General features: G+C 38.9%; 2 protein-coding genes across 2 annotated transcripts in view; both read left to right on the plus strand.

The window, feature by feature from the left end:
* The window catches only part of LOC138711949 (fatty acid synthase-like), a 147,644-nt gene extending 143,886 nt beyond the window's left edge, over positions 1-3,758 (plus strand). The window contains exon 40 of the mRNA XM_069843256.1: positions 3,632-3,758. The gene's annotated coding sequence lies outside the window, so the exon portion shown is untranslated. The remainder of the gene's footprint in view (positions 1-3,631) is intronic.
* The window catches only part of LOC138711961 (fatty acid synthase-like), a 116,608-nt gene continuing 105,659 nt past the window's right edge, over positions 3,641-14,589 (plus strand). The window contains exons 1-5 of the mRNA XM_069843282.1: positions 3,641-3,815; positions 7,706-7,858; positions 8,732-8,905; positions 9,000-9,200; positions 10,261-10,499. Coding sequence (XP_069699383.1) covers positions 3,641-3,815; positions 7,706-7,858; positions 8,732-8,905; positions 9,000-9,200; positions 10,261-10,499 — 942 coding nt within the window. The remainder of the gene's footprint in view (positions 3,816-7,705; positions 7,859-8,731; positions 8,906-8,999; positions 9,201-10,260; positions 10,500-14,589) is intronic.

Raw genomic sequence — 14,589 nt, forward strand, 5'->3', positions numbered from 1 at the left:
CATTGTTACTTGCGTTTTCGCGTTCAAACTAAAAAAACTGAAGGTGTATAGGTTCAAGAAAAAGTATTTGGCATAAAAAACCATTCAGAGGGAGTATGTTTCATTATTATGGAAGCAAATAACTTTCAGAATGTCTGATATTCTTCAATGAAAATAAATCTGAAAAATGTTTATTTGAACGTCTAATGAACTTAGTTTGCAGCATTTGCTGCACAAGCTACTAGTATCTTTATAATCTTTGTTAGACTATTCATGAATAATTCAACAAATAAAAGTAAAATATTAAGGACTAATTAAACACTGATTAACTTTCAAGTTAATTAAATTAATAAATAATGAATGGAGTTCACTGTGTTAAATTGTAAATTATGATACTGTATGATTCACTAGTTTCGATGTTACTTTCCTCATCTGTTGAAGAGGATTCAGTGATAGACTAATTAAAGACTTGCGTAAGCGAATGCAGAACAAACTTCCTGCTCATTGTTTTTTCTTTTCATGAACCATTTCTTATTAAAAGTAGCACGTGTGACACTATAGCTCTGTCAGTTAAGGCTTGCAGCCATTAATGGTAAGGTTATACTGTCACACCATGCATCTTATTTTAATGTAGGAACTACGAAATATTACACAAATTTCTTCCTCATCGATTTTACGCCATTTTACACTATTTCGGAAACTTTGGATCTCGAAATGTATGGTACCGATTATGTATCCTTCATTGAGATTCCATAATGAGGAACATTTAAAGGAATTTATCATTACTGCTGGCAATTCCATTGCGTTCGACACTTCTCAGGTTACCAGGTGCAATATTCTGAGGAGGTGTCGTGAATACGTTGCAGAACGAGGCCCACAGTTTGAACATGTGTTATAAAATGGTTACACTTTCAACACTAGCACCGGTACCGTAATTACTTATTAAAATTTATCAATACAACTTAACCTGCAAAATATACCATCTTCATCAACATTTTTAAAGCAAAGAAGAAAGTGTTTAATACCTCAACTGGTGCTAGAGATCCTTGGTCACCCAATAAACTAAACAGTTACCTATTTTCAATATGGAAGGAATAGATTACATGCCTTAGAGGCAGTGGCGGCTGATTGACTGAGGCAAGTGAGGCTGGGCCTCAGTCACTTGGCTTAACTGAAATCAAATTTTGTGTTTTTATCTAATATATTAGTTATTTGAATGAAGCATATATCGCTGTAGAAGCATTTGAAAACTTTGTGATGTATATAGACCAGTTTTGCAGTAAAATTTGTTCCTGAGGCCAGGATCGCTCGTGCCGGGTCTGGCTTCTGCATTTCCTGTATTTTCGCGGGCTTTGAGCTTGCGCTTAAAACGTTGTAGCTGAGGCACAATTCGTCTGACCTGGTCAGGTTGCACTCCTCCCATCCATGGGCCGGCCTCAAGGGTAGAGTGGGGTGGGAATAGCAATGGTGACTTGTCTTCCTAAATAGCCCATAAATAACACAAATTCCAGCTCTTTGGCAGGCAGAGACCCACACTGTTCTCTTCCCTTACGTTTTAGTTTATGACTTAAGCGAGGGTGTTGTAATATTGTACTTCGTAGTACAGTAGTGAATCTGGGCCAATGTTGTTACGTATTTCGGGAAATTATAAACAGAAACAAATGCGAGAAATAATGCTGGTGTAGTTAAGTCACTGTTAGAGTGGCCTTTTCGAGAAGAAATAATATTGAAAGAAAGGAAGTTTTAAATAAAGAGAGAGTCTATCGAGATACCTACGACATCGCTGACAATTTTTCTGACAGATAATCTTAAAACGCTAGTAGTTGCATCCTGGTATGTGCAACATAAATGGTTAAGTGGTAATGTGGTGGAAAATAAACTTCTCTGTTGGCCCTGCTGTCAAGGGAAAAAAGAAAAAGAAACAAAGACTAATAATAATAATAATAATAATAATAATAATAATAATAATAATAATAATAATAATATAATAATACAGTAATAATGATATTAATAATATAATAATAATAATTAATATCATAAATAAACATTTCCTATCAGAGGCACTTAAACTAGTTAATCTGGCCTCACCGAGAATTTCGATCACCGGCCGCTACTGCTTAGAGGTACAGTAGCGTGCAAATTAATCCGAACATGGCATATTTTTACGTTTTTTGTCATTGTTGGCCTCACAGCTGCTCATACCGCTTTAATTGACATCTGTAGTACGTGTAATTCCATTGTTGAAGGTCTGTCATTATTTTTTTATAATATGTGACATTTTGCCTGTCGTTTTGTACTTATAATCATTTCAGTTGTGTTGAAGACTTAATACTGCAATCCTGTGTACATTCTGTCGTCTTCACAAATGGATACAACTCCACGAAAACGGTCTAAAATTATAACATTAGCAGAGCATTCTTCTATGACACAGAGGTAAATTGCTGCAGAATGTCACATCGGTTTGGCTACTGTTAATTCGATCATAAAACGATACAGGGAGACTGGATCCATCACACCCCAGAAAAAAGGAAACTGTGGCAGGAAAAGGAAGACTTCACCTGCAGATGATCGTTTAATTGTCAGGAAAAGTAAATTAAATCCTAGACTAACTGCTGTCGACTTAACCCGCGAGTTAATGGCTACCACTGGGGCGAATATTCACGTCACAACAGTGCAGCGTAGGCTTTTGGAAGCTGGACGAAGGGCTCGTAAGCCTATTAAGAAGCAACTGCTAACCCCTCTTATGTGCAAAAAACGCTTAATGTGGGCAAAATTACATCAACACTGGACAGTGAATGACTGGAAGAATGTACTTTTTTTTCCAATGAGTCTCATTTCGAGGTCCACGGCCACCGTGTTTCTTACGTACGGAAAGGATCCGAAAAAGTAACAGCAGCTCATCTCCAACAAGCACCCAAATACCCCCCTAAAGTAATCTTTTGGGATTGTTTTACACATGAAGGGCCTGGAGCATTAATACCTATCAAGGGAATGATGAATTCTGACAAATATATTCACTTATTGGAGACCAGAATCGTACCCCAACTGCAAAAATCATTTCCGGATGGCAGAGGTGTGTTCCAACAAGACCTGGCACCATGCCATACGTCTCGAAAAACTACAGAATTCTTCAACAAGAAGAATATTCAGGTACTCCCCTGGCCAGGCAACTCACCCGATATCAACCCCATTGGGAACTTGTGGTCAATTTGCAAAAGAAGAATGCAAAAAATGGATTGTTCTACAAAGGAGAAGATGATTTCTGCCCTCATTGGTGTATGGTTTCGCGATGAAGAAATGAAGAATATTTGTGGGAAATTAGTGGAATCCATGCCAAATCGTCTCAGAGCTGTTATTAGGAACAAGGGAGGCCACATAGATTATTGAGGTATATCTTAGATCCTTTTTTTTTTATCCCGTTTGAGTGTTTTTGCATAAGTAATTACTTTGTTCGGATTAATTTGCACGCTACTGTATATAAATTTGACACCTAACTCTGTGTTAGAATCTCCTAGGAACAAGTACAGAAATTCTATGGGCATGCTGTAAAGTGCGGGGTTGCATAAAACTGAAAAGGGAGGGGAAGCAAGTCATCCTGTACATGCTGACCAGAAGTGTAAGTGCACACTAGAACGGTAGTGCTTGTTTGCAGTGCAACAAGATGCCAGAACCCTTGGGCTCATCAATGGATTCTTCAGACGCACTTTCTGGTGACGAGGTCGTGATCTCCGGGATGTCAGGATGTTTCCCAGAGTCCAGGAACATGCACGAATTCCAGGAGAACTTGTTCCAGAAAGTGGATATGGTGACAGATGACGATCGACGCTGGAGGCTGGGTAAGAATGCATGTAGGCCTACATTATAGTTGGATACTTCCACGTGATTTACTCGCATCACCTACATGGTACTTAGTGCACAAGGCTTCTGAAGAGTTTTTGTTAGCAATGCCTATACAATATAGCTAAGGTTAGTATCAGCTCAGCGAGGGTAATTTGTTCTCCTTATATTCTTAGATTTGTCCACTCCACTACTGATTCCCACATAAATACAATGCTAAATGAAAGACCGATATACCGGGTGTCCGACAAGTCCCGCATCATGTGCTAAAGCAGTGGTTCTTAAACTTAATGAGGTTGAGAACGCCCTTCATATGATGCACATTTTTCCGGACCCTTGACAAACTAACTTCATACTTTGGTTAGTACAAGATAAACTATTTTCATGTAGGTTATGCAAGCCATTTATTTCTCAATATAAAAACTATTAAATATTCAAGTTAATAACAAGAAATTATGAATAATTTTGCCCGGCCCCGGAACAATTTTTCCCTAAAAAAATTATTTAAATCAACTTTACAGGGAGTAATACCAGCGAATAGGGATTATAAAGAATGGACACTGAGCATATTTTCCTGTGTTTTGTTTCTCTGTGCGCCAGTGGTTAGTTCCACTTTCAAGCGCTAGAGGTAGTGTAATCGAGCATATGCTAAGATAATAATTGAGAATAGAGTTGAGGCACAGGATCCAAACATCGCCTACCTTATTGCATAATCCAGTAACACTTTGTTTCAAATAAATTCAAGTTAACAGCTTTTCTTTATTTCTCAGTGACAAACTAGTTGTAATAATAATATTTTATATTTCAGAAATAATAAATTATATTATAAAATAATATAATACATTATAAAATTAAGTATCGAATTCGTTTAATATTTGTATAATTATATAATATAGGTATATGGTTTTACTTCTCATAAGAGTTTTGTTTTTCCATTTTCAGCGCTATCAAATCATTACATATTTTAATTGTTGTTGGGGTCAACGTCTCAACTCTCATTATAAAGGCACTCTAGAGTCTAGACATTGCAGTTAATGAAGGATTTATTATTTTATGGATCCAATTTATTTTATTTGCGTATGTAACGTACCTAGATGTATTAATTATATGTGTTATATTTCCGCTGTGTCGACTGCTAGCTGGTGTGATGTCAGCGCCAACTCTAGGGAGAAAGCAGAATCTCACGCTCTAGCTGGCTTGAAGGTCATTGAAATCGGTCCGGCTCCATCAAAGGTACCGACGCGAAGTGTCCATTCTTTATAATTCCTATTCGTTGGTAATACCTGAAAGCTTGATTTGCTTTGAACGAGAAATTATAATTACAACATTTTTATTGAAAATTAGGATTGTATTTATTGCTGTTTGCTATGAAAAAGATGGTGCTGTTTCTTTGCCACTAGATAATATGCAGCATGATGTTTGGTTTAATGTTTCAGACAGGTAGATATAAATCTGGTTCGACATTAATCTGACTTCTTTGTTTTTGTTTTTCATATAGGCTATACAAGGCTAGGAAAAGTCTTTTCGCACAAATATGTTGTGCAGAAGGGAAGTGATAGCCTTATAGATTTTTCTAGCAGTTATGCTTATATTTTGCCCTCACACAACCAAAAGTCAGAAAGGTTATATAATAATGATCCATGGTGCTACAGCTCAGACCGACCAGCTGACTGGCCTCACGCCTACATGCCGAAACAGAGGTGGACGATCATCCTACAAATATAGAGGTATTGTGTGGTAAGCATGATGATCCCCCAACCGTTATAGCTAGATTTCGCTGCCTATTATGGCTCTCCAAATTCATCACGAAATTTAATGAGAATCTTTACTTCGTATAACTTTTCTTCAAGATAGCCTCAGAAAGCAGAGTCAAGTGGATTTGGGTCAGTGTTGATGAAATTGGTGATAGCAAGATGGTTTTGGCGAAGTGAGGCCAAGGATTTGCCATGGATTACGAGACATTCAAGAAAATCTATGAAAAACCCAACCAGGTCACCAGTCCAAGCGGGAATCGAACCTACGTCCGAGCAAAGCTCTGAATCAGCAGGAAAGTGTGCCTGCCTCCCAAGATACGCTTGTGCCTCCCTTATTTATATAAGTTGATTATATTGTAAGTTTTCAGTTTTAAGTACATAAATATATTTTGTATTGAATGATATCAAATTTTCATGGTAATTATTCTCGAGAAATTTGTCTGCAGAGTTCATGTAAAATTTCTACCTCGGGACTAGGAGAGATGGCGGTGCACAACTTCTAATCACTAGATTGTGCACCAATATGCCTGGGTTAAATCCCAAATCTCTCCATAGTGCATATCTGTAGAAAAGTTTTCTCTATCATGCATTCTTTGAAACGCCTGAAAAATTTCCTTCCTACTAAACTCAAACAAATTCTAGTACAGACTCTTGTAATGCCTCACTTTGACTATTGTGATGTTTTATATAGTGACCTAAGTGCTGAACTTTCTCAAAAACTTCCACGTGTACATAATGTCTGCATCCGATTTATTTTCAGTATCCGCCGACATGATGATATATCGGAATATTTTCTACGACTCTCCTGGCTCCGCTTGCAAGATCGACATTTAGTACATTCTCTTTGCCTGCTATATCGAATTATACATGATTCCACATCCAGCTACCTTGCCTCTAGCTTCACATCATAATCGTAATACACGTTCACACCACAATCTGTTGCTATCAATACCACGTCATCAGACATCTCTGTACTCAAGTTCTTTCTCAATAGCCATGGCCCGCTCATGGAATTCGCTGCCGCTCGAAATCAGGGGTAGTCTTAGTCCTCAGTTGTTTAAAATTAGGTTGTTTAGATATATTTTAAATGCAAAGAATTAGTTTTTTTAGGTGTAATTTTTATTTATTATTATTATTATTATTATTATTATTACTATTATTATTATTATTATTATTATTATTATTATTATTATTATTATTATTATTTTACACAGTCATTACTTTATTTTTCCATTAACACTAATATCTAGGTAATTGTCATTGTCTCAATGTAACCCGTGCTGTGCTGATCATACTAATTCTACTATTCCTTTAGTTGTGAGATTATATTCATATGTATTAATTCTTTTTTTTAAGTTAATACTGTATACTAGATGTATTTTCCTGTTTGTGATTATGTATTCAGTCTCTTTTTTTTATTATATATATATATATTTTTTTTTTATTGTTATTTTAAAGTTAATACTGATTGTGTATATGTATTCAATCTCTCTTTTTTACTTAATTATGTTTATTATTATTTTTAAGTTAATATTTGTATACCGGTATGTATTTTTTTGTATGTGATTTGATCCTGGTTGAGTGGAAGAGAAGGCCTGATGGCCTTAACTCTGCCAGGGAAAATAAAACTATTATTATTATTATTATTATTATTATTATTATTATTATTATTAAGAGAAGGCGTATATCACTGTTGATAGTGATTCGTCCATCCAATGAGGACATTAAGCCTGGCTGCCCCCTTGGTGCTATTTGACAGGTGTAGGCTATGTGCCGGCACCAGGTTTCCCCTTCTCCCTTCCTCATCATCATCATCATCATCATCACCCATTCCCTACAATACACTCACACATACACTCACACTAGTACACGACATAATGCTTCACAGATACACATCATGTACAGTGTGGCCTGAAGTAATGTACAGATTGAAAATGGGTCACAGTCCTACCATCTATCCGCAATATGCGGAACTCGAATCACACAAATGAAGTGGCTAGGCTTTACATACACACACACATTCTCGAGATATTCCTGTGTTCTTAATTCCTGTTCATTGTAACAGTGAAAGCCACAGTTTTTGTATCGGATTTAATTTTTGTTATAATCTTAGGGCTAATCATTTTTCTTTCCAGAGAGTCATAAAGTGCCTCAACGAATGGGTAAACTTCTCGACGTAGAAAAGTTCGACGCCTCCTTCTTCAACGTCAGTTTCAAGGAAGCCCACACCATGGATCCTATGGCACGTATCCTGATGGAGAAGGTTTACGAAACTCTTGCTGATGCAGGTAGGAAAGAGTATATTGTGATACAAGAATTGAAAGAGCTCTGTTCAGTGGCGGACAGTGGGTTTGAAAGTTGAGGAGGCCACAATGTGACTGATGGGAGGTTGTATTTTACTTCCTTACTTACAAATGGCTTTTAAGGAACCCGGAGGTTCATTCCAACCCTCACATAAGCCCGCCATCGGTCCCTATCCTGAGCAAGATTAATCCAGTCTCTATCATCATATCCCACCTCTCTCAAATACATTTCAATATTATCCTCCCATCTACGTCTCGGCTTCCCAAAAGGTCTTTTTCCCTCTGGTCCCCCAACTAACACTCTATATGCATTTCTGGGTTTGCCCATACGTGCTACATGCCCTGCCCATCTCAAACGTTTGGATTTAATATTCTTAATTATGTCAGGTGAAGAATATAATGCGTGCAGTTCTGCATTGTGTAACTTTTGTCCATTCTCCTGTAACTTCAACCAATTCCTTTTCCTCTTCCTGATCAGTTTCAGCATCATTCTTTCTTCACCCACTCTTTCCAACACAGCTTCATTTCTTATTCTGTCTGTCCACTTCACACGCTCCATTCTTCTCCATATCCACATTTCAAATGCTTCTAGTCGCTTCTCTTCACTTCGTCGTAATGTTCATGTTTCTGTCCCAAATACCACACTCGGTACAAGGCACTTCACTAGTCTCTTCCTTAGTTCTTTCTCCAGAGGTCCGCAGAAGATGCTCCTTTTTCTATTAAAAGCTTTCTTTGCCATTGCTATCCTCCTTTTGACTTCCTGGCAGCAGCTCATGTTACTGCTTATAGTACACCCCAAGTATTTGAAGCTGTCCACTTGCTGTACATAAGCATATAAAGTTTCGTATGTATTTTCAGGTGTGAACCCAGCTCAGGTGAGAGGAAAACGAATAGGAGTGTACTTGGGCAGGTCTTTCAGCGAGTCTGAGAAGACTTGGTTCTACGAGAAGCTGCAGGAAGGTGGCCTGGGATACCTTGGCTGCTGTCAGAGCATCATGGCTAACAGGATATCTCAGTGGCTTGGAATTCTTGGTAAAAGCAGGCCTATTCTAGTACTGCAGATTGATATAATATGACGTGCAGTTGTTGAGTATTAACTGTGATAAATGCCACGTTGTCGTTGCAGGTCCCAGCTACATGGTGGACACAGCCTGCTCTTCCAGTGTGTACGCTCTGGAGCATGCGTACAGGGCCATTCGAGATGGAGACTGTGAGGCTGCCATCGTGGCTGCATGCAACCTGTGCCTACACCCATATATCACTATCCAGCTTTGGCAACTGGGCGTGCTGAGTGACCAGGGCATGTGCCGCTGCTTTGACAGGGACGGTGAGTTGTCCACCATCGTGTAACCCATCATCCGTGAGTGGAACTTTGATTATCGTGGTTTCATGAAACTGATGACGGTTATTGAAATGTTATTGTTGTTGTTTTCTAATGCCAGGCGTTTGACAATAAAGTCATTTGACCTCTTGCACTCCAATATTTTTCAAAGATATTATCATGGCCAGCCACTGAAGCACAGATTTTGAGGTGTTCCGAATCCATTTCTTGGTTTGAGTTGCACAATGGGCAGTTAGGGGACTGATATATTCCAATTCTATGCAGGTGTTTGGCCAAACAATCATGGCCTGTTGCCAATCTAAATGCAGCTACAGACGATTTTCGTGGTAAATCGGGAATTAACTGTGGATTTTGATGCAGAGAGTTCCATTTTTTCCCTTGGGATTGTGTTATCAAATTTTGTTTGTTGAAGTCTAAGTATGTAGATTTAATAAATCTCTTCACAGAGTAATACGTAGATTTAGTAACAGGTCTGTAAGTAGCAGTGCTGCCCTTCTTTGCTAAAGCATCCGCATTCTCGTTTCCCAGGATTCCACAATGGGATGGTATCCATTGGAATACAATTCTTTTATTGAGTGATATTAATTGAGAGAGCATTTTAGTTATTTCTGCTGGTTATTGAAATGTCGTGTTGTAGCAACTGTACATTCTGAAAATAAGACATAGCCACGTATAAATATCTGTTTCTTTATAGTATAACTTTGAACAAATTATGTATTTCAAGAAATGTCATCCCATAACATTATCACATTGATTTAATTTAATAAAAAATTAGTGGAAATGTTGGCCATTCCCCACTGTACGAGATACTCCATAGAATCAGAATCACTAGACTTCATCAGCTTGATAAGAGGCCTGGTCGAACTGGAGAGGGTAGGGGAGTTAAAGAGAGGGAAGCGCGTCTAGGCATCTTGAAAGGGAAAGAATGAACAGGTAGGGAAAGTAGAGGAAGGAAAGGTTGCCAGAGGCATTGTTACACCACCCATCTCCTCAATTTATCCTCTGAAGCAGGAAGGCCTGCACTCATTTGTGTCTGTGTGTCCAGCCAATGGCTACGTGCGAAGTGAGGCGGTCGCCGCGGTGTACCTGCAGAAGGCACGTGACGCCAAGCGTGTGTATGCACGTGTGGTGCACGCCAAGACCAACTGTGATGGCTACAAGGAGCGCGGCATCACTTTCCCCAGCAAGGAGTTGCACCGGGTCTTGCAACAGAAATTCTACCAGGAGTGCGGCATTAACCCCGCGACAATCAGCTTTATGGAGGCCCACGGCACTGGCACCGAGGTAACAAGCATATGCAGCTAAACAGGTGTGTGAACCAGGCTTTGTGCGTTACCAAATATGTCCTAAATACATAATTAGACATTTTTGAGGAATTATGAATAGCAGCACATTTGAACTTTGGAGGTAACAAAGACCTGAATAACAATACTGGCCATTTCTTGTCCTTGATGTCTCTGCAGGTAGATAATAGTCAGAAGAGGAACAGGAGGACCATATACACTTGCCCTTATGCAGAATATTTGAATTAGATTTATTACATTATTTTAACATGTAATCATTCATTCATAATGTTCTGCCCAAGGGCAGGTCTTTCACTGCAAACCCAGCTTTCTCCAATCTTTCCTATTTTCTGCCTTCCTCTTAGTCTCCTCGTATGATCCATATATCTTAATGTCGTCTATCATCTGATATCTTCTTCTGCCCCGAACTCTTCTCCCGTTCACCATTCCTTCCAGTGCATCCTTCAGTAGGCAGTTTCTTCTCAGCCAGTGACACAAGTAATTCCTTTTCTCTTCCTGATCATTATGCATATGGGTTTATATTACTGCATTTATTTTATAATCTATTTCAGAAGTCTGTGTTAAACTGTTCTTTTTTTTTTTTTTACTAAGAGTTTGAATTTAGGGCGGTATTACTTAATACAAATCAGAAACAGTCTCTGTATTCACAAAATATGATTACTTAAAGACTTTTAATATTCCACACTTATGCAGCAATCGTTCCTCTATTACGTAGTAAAATATTCTGATTCTCACCACTAGAAGCGCTGATTTGCAGTACTGTTGCCATTACCCATTATTGAATACCCTGGTATTATAATGAGTGCAACTTAACATGTGAACGATAGCAGCATTTACATGTCTTTCGAGTTCAAAGTCAGGAAATTTATATTTTAAATGGGATGGGTGAATAGACGGACGGACGCACAAAGCAACAAAATTCATTCATTTGAACTTTTTTCACTTTCTAATTTTATAAAATACAAAGTATAAGTGTTCTGATACTTAAAAAATACTGTGACGGCCACGTGAGGTTCGATCTCACGACCGACAGAGGAAGGGCTAAGTCGGCCGTGATGGGCTGGTTGCGCGCGCATCTGCTACTTGCCGAGTGAGGAAGGAAGCAAACTGCTACGTGCGGAGTGAAGGGGGGGACGGACCCTCCCGAATCGTCCAGAAGTCCGTCGAAGTGGAAATATCCAGATTATTCGAGAATGCCATTCTGACCGCGAACTTTCTCGTAACTATAGTTTGGTTATATAAAAGAGAAGACGCAAGTTTTAGTCAGTCCGTCCGTAAGCCAGTGTTGTTACAGGCAGTAAGCGAGTTAGTCTTGTGTAGCAGTGAAGCCAGCTTCGAGACCAGAGCGCGACTTGAGTTGTGTCCGTAACTGTGGAGCCTGAAGCCCGGAGTTCGAGTGCAGTGGACCGCAGTTTGGGGACCTGAGTTCGAAGTGCAGCTTATCGTCTCTGAAGGTCTGGGGTTCGAGATTCTGTGAACACGAGTGACTGAGCTAGAAGAACTAGCCAAGACAAACGAGCTGTGAACTGAGAACTGACAGTTCTGTGTTGTAAATAGTGCTTTGTGAATATTAGTTACGATTAACAGTTCATTGTTGTTCGTAATAGTCCAAGTAAATTGTCATTGTCGTTTGTGGAGTGCAATAACGAACGCTGTGTTGCTGTGCGGAGAGCAAATCCCATTGTTGACGGGAGTGAAATTAAATTGTAGAGAGTGAAGAGTTATTGTTGAGATAATAAAATTACATTGTTGTTCAGTATAAAAAGTTTACAATACATTCATTCCAAATTGTCACAATAAATTCTTTCCCATCCATAACACCTAAAATATTTCGGTATGTCTCGTCTGTCAATCAGTGTGTACTAGAGTACTGCAATTTTTACTTAACCAAAGAAGGCATTTTATTAATGGTAAGTTTGTACAATAACATCTTCTGAGAATTACATATGTTCACTGTAACATAGTAACAATGAAAAATTGATATTTTTAAGAAATCGGTATGAAATGTAATCAAAGTTGACCCTAAAGATTTTTCTCTGACTGTTCTTCCTTGTACAAAACACAGTGCCAACAGAAACAGTATATTCTGTATGTCTGCAAAACAAAAGTGATTAAAGCTTATGAAGATTTAAATTAATTACTTTAATTAAAAACACCCTCAACGTCAAATCTATATTCGAAATAGTGGATGGCTGGTAACATAGCAGCAGTTCGTGCCATACCGGGAAGGACCATGGACAACAACTGCTGCCGTTATTGCAGCAGCGAGATAGAAACTCTCCCACACATCCTCGGTTCTTGCCCACATGGCGAGGCTTTGCGCAATACCAGACACCACAAAATAAGAAGCGCCATTGCTCAAGCACTGCGTAATACTGGGTTTACTGTTTTCGAAGAGGTTTATGATCTATCAACCACCAGCAGCACTCGTAGGATAGATATGATCGTTTCCAGGACCATCGGAGAGGTTTTATAATTTACCCTACAGTTCGTTTCGAGACTTGCAAGATGTCTATAAGGAAAAACAATTCATCTATGAACCAACAATCCCGTATTATCAAGACAAATATCAATTACAACAGATAGAAGTAATAGGCTTGATGGTCGGAGCAAGAGGATCCATCCCGAAGCAGTTCGTTGATCTATGCAAGGCTTTTCATTTGCCATCATCTGTAATTAGCAATGTTTGTTTACTGGCGTTGAAAGGTTCGATTGCATTGTTAGGAAATCACCTCAGATAAGACATTGCACTGTAATTACTGTCTTTTTCTCTTTCTTGCATTGTTTTTATATTCTTAACCAATTATCCATGTAATATGTAATATTCAAAATTTTGTTTTGTAAGTGGTATACTTTGTCTTCTAGGCAATCCCTGTTTAGTGAAAGTGTTAAATAAAATAAAATATTCGTATTTTCTTGTGATATGTTGTATATATTTCTGTTATTCATTTGCTGGTCAGGGGGCAACATTTACATAACTTTCACTCAACTTATCGACGGCTGAAAATACTCATTGTTATGGTTAGAACGGTCGATTCACTCTCAATAATTTTTAGCTTGTATTTTGTTGTGCAACAAAATATAAGTGTTAGCAGTACATAACTGTTCTTGGAAGGTCACAAAGTCATTTAATATAAATGTGCTCCTCTATAATGACTTAATGTCAAGACATGGAGTAGTTTTCATAAACTAAGGAGAGGAGATCGGGGTGGCATTGTAGACGGATTCCCTGCATAGCTCAGTTGGTAGAGCATTCAGCTCGCAAAGCTGGAAGTTACTGGGTACAATACCCGGCGACAAAAGGAATTTTTTTTCCTAAATATCATGTATTGTAACTTTAATACAAAACAAGAATGTAACTTTTATTCAAAACAACAATAATCACTTTCTATAATTTACTTTAAATGCTCCTGTCAACAATGGGATTTCCACTCCACACAGCATCTCAGTATTCGTTATTGCACTGCACAGACGATAATGACAATTCACTTGGATTACTGAAAACAACAATATACTGCTAATCTTAACTAATGTTTACAAAGCACTATTTACAAAACAAAACTGTCAGTTCTCAGTTCACAGTTCGTTGCTCTGCTAGTTCATCTAGTTCATTCACTCAAGTTCAGAGTTTATCGAACCCAGGTCTTCCAGAGACAGTCCACTGAACTTCGAACTCAGGTCCCCCAAACTGCAGTCCACTGCACAACGGACCAAAGACTCCGGATTCGCCGCACTCTCCAGGACGCTCCCCCAGTTGCGGACACACTCAAGTCGAGCTCCGGTCTCGAAGCTGGCTTCACTGCTACACAAGACTGACTGGCTAGCAACTACTGCAACAACTCACTTGCGTCTCGTATTTATAACTAAACCATAGTTTCCGGAAAGTACGATGCTGGAAATTTCTACAGATGCCCAGAAGATGGCGCCTATCTAGTCTTATCTGGATTTCTCCCCTCTCCCTTCGTCACAGCACATGCCCCAGGAAGCAGATGCGCGCGCAACTTCATTTGCCGCGCCGAGCCACCGCCGACCTTGCCCTCCTTCTGCCCGTCGCGAGATCGTATCCTGGC

The sequence above is a fragment of the Periplaneta americana genome, chromosome 2 (genome assembly GCF_040183065.1).
Source record: "Periplaneta americana isolate PAMFEO1 chromosome 2, P.americana_PAMFEO1_priV1, whole genome shotgun sequence".
Taxonomy (NCBI): Eukaryota; Metazoa; Arthropoda; class Insecta; order Blattodea; family Blattidae; genus Periplaneta; species Periplaneta americana.